This window comes from Pterocles gutturalis, unplaced genomic scaffold (genome assembly GCF_000699245.1).
Source record: "Pterocles gutturalis isolate BGI_N339 unplaced genomic scaffold, ASM69924v1 scaffold11075, whole genome shotgun sequence".
In the NCBI taxonomy this organism is placed as follows: domain Eukaryota; kingdom Metazoa; phylum Chordata; class Aves; order Pterocliformes; family Pteroclidae; genus Pterocles; species Pterocles gutturalis.
In genome coordinates, this window is record NW_010140835.1 from 31,197 (window position 1) to 40,585 (window position 9,389).

General features: G+C 37.8%; 1 protein-coding gene across 1 annotated transcript in view; it reads right to left on the minus strand.

Moving 5' to 3' along the window:
* The window catches only part of USP6NL (USP6 N-terminal like), a gene marked incomplete at its 5' end in the record, with an annotated part of 28,252 nt that extends 22,991 nt beyond the window's left edge, over positions 1–5,261 (minus strand). The window contains 3 exons of the mRNA XM_010083823.1: positions 1,433–1,542; positions 4,572–4,681; positions 5,230–5,261. Of these exons, the coding sequence (XP_010082125.1) occupies positions 1,433–1,542; positions 4,572–4,681; positions 5,230–5,261 (252 nt within the window). The remainder of the gene's footprint in view (positions 1–1,432; positions 1,543–4,571; positions 4,682–5,229) is intronic.
* Between the last annotated feature and the right edge of the window lie 4,128 nt (positions 5,262–9,389).

Genomic DNA, 9,389 nt, shown 5'->3' on the forward strand with positions numbered 1-9,389 from the left:
ACAATTTACACTAGATGATACCACTAAAGACCTGTAAAAGGATGAACTTTCAAAGACATAGTCTACTTAAAAGTCAAACAAGCTACTGATTTACCCAGGGGACTTGATTTCATTGCTATGTGAAATGATTTCTGAATTTTTCATCAGGGCATCACTGGAAATACATAATATATGCACAGTAATTCCAAGATCTATTCCAAGTGTGAAATTGCTTTATGCAGCCAAAGGCTTTCCCGTGGACTCTGTAGGCATCCTTACAACACAGTTACAGGGACTGGAGCTGGCTCTGCTTGTGTTAACCCCAAACTGATGGGGTAGCAAGCTTCTGCAAACAGCTAAAATGTAGAAAAAACTAACTGAGGCCCAGAAGCAACACAACCACTTTTACATGGCACTGTGTCAGCACTACCAAGGGACAAGGCATGTCAGCTCCAGTATAGATGGCACTGCACCAATGTATCTGAACTACAGTGGCTGCACAGGATAGCTCTCAGCTTGGGAATTTCTGCTTTGTACTCCACCCTGTGTTGCAGCCATCAGAGAAATCCCCCATATTTAGGATTTGTCCAGAAAATACCTGGAATAATAATATAGGAAAATATTTGGTTTATCATCACATTAAAATCCACAGCTCTTTGAGTATTGCTTTTTGAAAAGAGCAGACTATGGTAGAATCTGCCTTGGAAAGAAAAGGAGATTAAAAATCAAACTAATACAGTCACAGAACTGAAAAAAATACCCTCTTCATCTCAGCAGGGTGCTGATGCTGCAAGCTAGCAACAATGCTGATGTTTGTATCCACACTTATTTCACTATTAAGCATTTTTAAAGATGACAGCTGCTTAATATTCCTCATCCAATGATAGATTTAAAAAAAAAAAAAAAAAAAGAAATCCAAAAGCAGTAAGGGTTGCATTTGTAAACAATTAAATGCTCACACCTGCAATACTGTTTTATTTGGTTCTGAATTAGATACTACGAGAAGAGGAATATAAAATCCAAAGGAAGGCTAAAATCTTTGGGATGACAGAAGTTATTAGAGATGCAAAAAGTTATTTTATTTTTGAAAATACACAGTCAAATACAATGATCAGGTAATAAATCCTTATTAATTTATTAGTTTGGAATTCCCACGCTTTTGTATTTACAAGATCTGAGACTGTTTTTATTAAATATGAAGCAAGATGAGAACAGTGTAGAAATGGCTTTCTTTGGAGTGCTACTGACCACCTCATAGTGAGGGAAAACTGGTTGGCTGGAAGCGACCATCCGGTTTTGCAGCAGTAACGGTAATCACATCATTGCACATAGACAATCCTGCCTTGAAATTCTGGAGCTTACATTCAATATTCTTGCATAGGTCCAAGAGGTTTGAGGCAGATTGGAAGTCATTTTTTAGGATAAACAAAACCAAACCTTTTAATTTACTTACTTAACACCATATCTGTCTCGAAACATTATATGATCTCTATATGTTCGATTTACATCAAGATCAATTTGCCTAATATCTGGCGAAGACCCTCGTGCTTGAAACTTCAATTTCTGGGAAAACAGTAAAGAACAGAAATTAAGTTTAAAATTGTGAACTCTAAAATAGCAGAAACTTGCCTGACTGTACACCTATATGAAGTATTTGCCATCTCATGATTTCAAACAGTTAATTTAGAATAGCAACTCACAAGATCAAGAATTTTAACTTCCAAAATGTTCATAAAATATATAAATTCTATAGAGTCAGACACATTTACACAGTGTAGATGTAAAAAGACCAATCCCATAATACACATTTTCACTACCCATATTCAAGGCTATGTTTTATCATTTCAAATTTCTAATTGCCACTTCTCAGGTAGGCACATCACTGGAGAAAGACAGAAAGTTAATTTTATGACTCAGGAACAAGAACCTAAAAGGCAAGTGCTCCAGACTGGACTTGTAGCGAATGATTTAGTGTGGTTTTCATACTTTTCCTGCCTTCTTTAAGCAAAAGTAATAGTTAATAACGGGCAGCTATGTAGCTAAGTAGAGATAATGGACATTTCTCTAGTAATTTCTTCCGTCTTTCTGTTCTAATCTAAGTTAGTTGTAGAATACCTCTACTTTAGCACTTGCTTTAATGTTTTATAATTAAACCCAATTTTCAACTGAATACTTCAGAAGCCTCCAGAGGTTACACTGCCACCTTATTTTTCACACTTAACAATAATTTTCTCTTGGCATTCATTCATTCATTCAGACTTCTGCCCCTAAAAGGTGAGTTTGCAAGACATTACTAACTGGATTCAACATGGTATTTTCAAAACGTTCCATCTGGGTAGGCATTGTTAGAGATTACCACAGGCAATCAAAAAGCAGAACTCTACAGATTCTGGTTGCAAGAAAACAAAAAAGTTTAAAGATAAAAATAAGAAAAATAAAGGCATCAAAAAGGGAACAATAACATTCATTCAGCCTGTTGAATACAACCAGAAGCTTCAGGTGCAAGCCATTGACCCAACCGGTAGCAGCCATTAGCCAGCACTACACTAACCACAATCCCAGCTTCACACACCTTTCAGTATCATTTAAAGTACTAACATCCAGAATGATTTGTCCCCCAGACAGACAGAAGAGAAAATTTGTAGTTTTAAGGTGGCATGAGAACTCAGAGCCTATGATTTGTTGGAATACAGGGAAAGAAGCATCCTGAGCCCTTGCCATCATGGGAGCCTCTAGCGTGTGAGAAGAAAGGGTACCTAAAGGGTGAGAAATTGAAAGGATGGAAAATTAAGAACTGTAATTGCCCTGCACAGAGAACTGAAAGAAGCTGTTTGTCCTACAGCAAAAGTATGTATTTTCCTTCTAATTTTAAGGTGTGCAATTTGTAAGTGATACCTGTAATGAGGAGTGTTAAAATCACTTGAGAATATGCGAAAAATGGAGAGCAGTAAAATGAGCTTATCATAAATAAATAAGCTCGGATAATGATGGAAGAAACTCTTTCTACTTTTATATCTGAGCTACAAATACTTCTTTGTTTTGCACTGAGCACTAGATGGCATTAATCACCTCTGAAGATGAATTCATATTTTTTTTTAAATGCTTCTGGTTTTACTCAGGATTCTTTCCCATAACCACATTATTCAGCACGAACTGTGTTTCATCCCTTTTGGATCTGCCACTAGTCTTACAAAGTTAAACAAAACATAATAGTCAGAAAGAGCAGCCTGTCAAACTAAAGAGCAATAAATAATTTAAGAGGAAGATCACAGAGACCAAAATTTAGATAACATCAATGCCAACATCGATCTTCTTTCATGACCTTAACAAGATTCCTTGTCTACTCAGACACAAAGCCTCAGGTCCAAAAAAGTGCTATTAGAAAATGCCAAAAACCAAACCAACAATGCATCTCCTTGAAACTCTGAACATAATTTCTTTAAAAGGCAGTGAACATTTAAATTTGTGTGGGGAAAAATTCAAACACTCTAAAACACTAAATTGCCTTTCTGTTAGCTAAACTGTCCCTATAATCCCTTGTCAGAGAGAGAGACAGAGAGGAAAAGACAGAATTTTAAAGGATTTGATTCCCCTTCTGCCTAATTTACCAGCCTGCACATGAACCTTACTCCACTCTCGTGTCAAGTTTAGCTCTGATGGCCATCAGCTGTATTCACACCCACAGAGAAAGTGGAGTTAGCAGGGAAAAATTCAGAGGAATGTAACCGCAATAATTCAGAGGTCGCTTTAACTCCTACTCAGGGTGAGGACAGGGGCTGGGGGGAAGACATAGCTATTTTCTTTATATTCTAAGTAGGAGATATGTTTAACTGGTCGATTTATGCCTGGAGAATTTTGTGGGGTTAGCATGCTGTCATCAGGTGCATCTTTGATAATACAATTAAGTAACCAGACAGTGAGTTGTAAGGGATATCTCTGGGGGGAGGACATAGCTATTTTCTTTGTATTCTAAGTAGAATGCTTAACTAGTCGATTTATGCCTGGAGAATTTTGTGGGGTTAGCATGCTGTCATCAGGTGCATCTTTGATAATACAATTAAGTAACCAGACAGTGAGTTGTAAGGGATATCTAAGGTTTACTTGGAGATGAGATGGCAGAAAGACAGCCAGCTTGTTCCGGATTTTGGAAGATTAAGGCACCGACCTCCATCCCCTCCAGAATACTGTAACTTCTGTTAACTGATACTCAGCTAACAAGGTGCTTCCTTAATAGACATTTCCCAGGGAAGAGCTGTAGTTTCAGAGGTTTCTGTCTTCTTACTGGGACAAGGGGTTTGTTTTATTTTCTTTTGCTTTGCTTTCAGAAAGGCTTTTGCAAGGATTTGAGGATGGGAAAATAAATGGAAAGAAGACCAAATTAATTACATGAATTACAAAACCAAAAAATAAGCTGGAAGAGTGCTTTTCAATACACAGCCTTTTTCCTCACTAAAACAAGCAGTAGTTCAATGCAATTTCTAATCCTTTTTTTTTAATTTTTTTTTAAACACTGCATAATAACAAAAGCTTAATAAAAACTGTAGCCTTAGTACTCAAAAAATTTTAATTAAGTGGAAATTCTACAAACTCACATTGTAAAAGTCTTTCATTTCTTCTTTCATTTTAGGGACATCAAGTAGTAAAGACCAGACTTGCCCTCTGAACTGCAGTGGGATTCCTTTATAAATTCTCCTATGAAACTGTAAAAAGAAAAGTGAATGCAGTACAATCTACAGTGTTCTGAACAAAAGGAACAGTGACATAAAACATGCAAAAGAGAAAAATGCAATTATATCAATTGTTCTAGCAAAGGGATGAGCTGCTGGGGACAAAGTGTTCCAGTGTCTCTGAGGGACTGAAAGCATCAAGTGACACCACCTGGGTCCCCTGCTGATGGAATTAGCAGAGGCACAGGGAGCAAAATGAACACACTGGCCAAAACATCTCTCCATGCAGGTGATACTTACAAGCCAGAACTTTTGCATGCCGCCTATCAAAATTGTATCACCTCTGCTGAGCAGCACTTATTCTACAAATATTAGAAAGACTACTCCAAATTTGGTAATTTAGACCAAAAAAAAAAAAAATCTGATTCTTAGCAAGATGATATTTCAGGACAAGCCATAAGTAATTCACTATAACTACAAATTATAAACAGGAATGGTGAAAGGTAATCAGCAATATCACAAAGCTTTAAAGATTACCCCTAAGAAAAAAAAAAAAAAAACACACACCCCAAACCATAACTGATTTTTGAGTTCTTGTAAAGCTGCAACAGTGTGCTGAAATGTATGTATGCATACCAAAAAAACATGAGATCACTAAAAACCCAGGATGTGCTGTTTCTAATGCTAACAGACTTCCGATCATATTTCTAAACTAATAATCAGTTTCCTAAATGCACATTAAAACATTTGAACAAGAACAACATATAGAAGATATCCTAGCTACAGTTTCTAAGAATACAGAACAACTTCTCAACACGGCATGCAATTCTTAACTATGAAACAGAAAATTAAATCCCCTGCTCCTGATCCATTCTGTTCTGGCACATGAAGCTTGTATCAGAAATGGGTCAGAAGGGTATAACCCAGAACCTGTGCGTAACTAGAGTAGTTATGTAAACTATCTGTCTTGCCTCTGACACGTCACTGCTCTTGCACTTTCATTCAGTGGTTTGGTTCTTACTGGGCTTATCTGAAAGAAAAATCAGGAGCACTGACAACTGTCTTCCTCGGTTCTCTTCTGATTTGCATCTGTTGATGCTGCACGAGCACAAAGAACCTCTAAACAGAGGAGATGGACTGGTTGTCTAAAGTTTTGGCTTTATGCAGCCAGGATAGGCTCAAGGTAAGCAAACCCTCAGAGTAACTGAATCCTACTAATTCTAAAAACACACACACACACACAAAGTTATTGTCCTGGAGATCTGTCTAAGAAAAGGAAAACCAGCGAACTCTGACAAAGAAAACTGAGCCCTCACGGCAGTATATTTGCAAACCTCCTCCTGTTCGGAATGTATCAGATTTTTGAAGGTGTCTTTAATGCCAGCAAGGATTCCTGTCTGGATTTTAGAACGCGCGACTCTTACACAAGTATTTTAATGGCTTTTTGATGGAAACAAAACTTTGAAAGGTTATGACTTTTCTTCCCTGTCCCCTTTTTAAACTTTGGCAAGATGCAACAGCACTCCTAGAGGCTAACCACAAAGAAAATGTTGTGCTATTTACAGAAAACTTCGCTGCTTTAGTATTATTAAGATTGCCTAAGTAGCAACACATCTGCTGTGAACACAGGTATGTCGGGTACAGTTTCTTCTGGAAGGATAAAGAACAAGGTACAGTGCTGCAAAGCACCCTTCCACGGACATACTTCAGCTCACGCAGAGAATTTCAGTGTGTGTCAGCCCAGACACAGGGATAACTGCTTGAGAGAGGAAAGATAATTCGGTCTTTTGAAAGCCAAGAAACGCCAGTTGCAGCAGAGTCAACCTGCAAAGAGATTAGCCCGTGTGCTGGAAACCAGAATGAGCCACATTTGCGAAATCTTTTGTGGGAACTTGGGGGGAAAAAAAAAAAAACACAACACACACACACCAAAAAAACCCCCAAAAACAAACAAAAAATCAAATCAAAACAAAAAAAAAAACACAAAAAGAACCCATCAAAAAACCAAGAGCAATATTATATGTCCCCAGTGACATGTAGCAGTATTCCTCAGACCCATGGTACAGCAACGTATACCCTGATAGCAAACATCTTTGACAGTTCATTAGGATTTTGTAACTCATTTTCAAATGTCTCCAGATGCACCAGATGACCTCCAGAGACCCCTTCCAACTTCAACCACCCTGGGATCCTGTGTGATTCTGCGATTTTGTGAAAATGACACAGATGCACTGCATCTTGCAGAGTGGAGAGGGCTGGGGGAACGCACCCACACATACTTCCCAGCAAAACTAATCTCTGATAATAATTCAGTCACCAAACAGTTAAAGAACATACAAATAAGCAAAATTATTATTAGATAATAGACCATCTTTACCGTAAGTACCATACTACTGCCCTCTGCTGTCTTTTGTTTCCATATGTAATATAAGGTTGAAAACATGCTGAGAAACACTGGATTGGTCTATATACTTGCAGAATCCTACTCAACTGTTCTCTCTGAATTAATAATTAAAACAAAAAGCAGAAAATTTAACAAGTTGAATTTTTCTTATTACCAGAGACTATAAACTGAGAAATTCTTAAAATTAAGATAAATAAGTAAGCAGCACATGCAGATACAATTGCCTTGGAAGATGTTTATCTGTTGCTAAAGTGTGGTAATTATGCAATGGACAAACCCGGAATGTTCTACAAGAATAATATACACAAGGAAGGGCCAATGCCTTTGTTCTTTGAGCTAATTATTATAAGATGCCATCTGGAGCATTTGGATGCCCCATCCCTGGAGGTGTTCAAGGCCAGGCTGGATGAGGCTTTGAGCAACCTGGGCTAGTGGGAGGTGTCGCTGCCCATGGCAGGGGGGTTGGAACGACATGGTCTCTAAGGTCCTTTCCAGCCCTAATCATTCTATGATTCCATGATTCTTCTACTTGTGGGGTGAGGTAATCTACAACAAACTCTTTAAAATTAAGGCTTTCTTAAGATCATGTCTAACAACAAAATACAACTATATACTCAGGTTTCAGATAATCATTGTGTGAAAACATGCATCATTCAAAGAATGGTGTTATGGAATCTGGGATGTTTCCATCAGCATAGGACATAGAAAAAAAGAAAGTCATCCTTGGTAGCTATAATTATATAAACACAGCCTAAATAAAAATACATGTTTAAATTCTGTATCACATCTAAGCTGATATTCAGCCAAGGACAGCTGTCAAACTCCTGCAAATTACTAATATTAACCATTTTGAAACAAGAAAATGTATAGGATTAATTAAAAGGATTACAAAGCAAGAATAAAAAAAAAACACACTCTCAAATTGGGAATATTCCAAATTAGCCATCATCTCAAATAATGAAACATCCAACATTCAATGGGCCTCCCTGCAAAACAACTGGAAAACGTACAGCCTCCCCTTCCTTCCCCTGCCCCAATCTATTAAACTCATAAACCCAGCTAGTTCCAGGACAAAAAACGAGGCCACTACCACACAGCACTAGTCTGAGGAGTGGGAACTGGCATTCTCGCTGCTGCAAGATATAAAACTGGTTTTCCTGAAAATAAAAGTTTCTCAGTTACATCAGGAAGAGCTGCACAAGCAGCAGAGAGACTCTGCCACCTCAGAAAGCATCAGTGATGAGAAGCGTAAGAATTAAAATCTGAAATCTCACAAGAAAGTGTATTTATAATGAAAAGAAAGAATATTTATAAAGGCTGCTGCCTTTAGAGGTTCTCCAACTTCTGTGGGTTACATAAAAGGAAGATAAAGTGCAAATACAAGAGTTGCCCAATCTCATTCCAAAAATCTCAGGAATGCGAAGAGGGTTCTTCGTTCAGGCTCGGTGTTTAGACTTCAAACTAAGTGGAGGCTTGATTATTATATTCCATGTGAATGTCAGAACAGCTGGAAATTGCCAGCTACCCTGCCTGTTTCTCTTCTTCCTTTCCCTCTCAATTTAGGCAACTTCAATTACAGACAGATGAAGGTAGACAGTGAAAGACAGAAATACTTTGGTGGAAATACTCAAATGGGAATATAACATATAACGGTTTTATTTAATCTTTTCCTGGAAGTTATGATCATACTAAGTCAGGAAAGATTTACTGTCTGTGGTGGCTGATTGTACCCTGGATTATTAAGCAATAGAATACAAATCGGAAATAAAAGCATAAACTAGAGAAAGACCATACTGAAAAACAAGCTTTGCTGCTCTATGACACTTCCTGCATAAGAAATGACTGACGGGGAGATGAAAGCTTTATTTTGACAAATATCAGTCACACGAAGACAACAAGGGCAGTTACACACTTCAGAGACTAGTGTCTGTAAGAATCATGATGACTCCACTGAAAAGATGCCTTAATAATCATATAGGAATCAGGGAGCTTTATACACTGTTATGGAGCTGTACATGGGTTCATTTTATTATGTCATCCTTCATTACCTCTACATCGTTACTCAAATATAGTAGAGACTGGCAGATTTCTGGTCTCAATGTGATGACTATTCAGTCTCTTTCCAGTTCATCATGGTCACACATTGCTGCTCTCCATTCCTCCCTCCCACCCCTTTATTTTTTTCTTCCTTTTTTTTTTATGTTTAAGCACAGAAGTTCTAATGGGAAAACTGTAAAGTTCACAGAACCCCCGTCTCTCTCTCGAGATCTTCTGCAATAAAGATCAGGGGAAGATGTAAATTGAAGCATCTTGTGCGTGCACACACACACACACACACA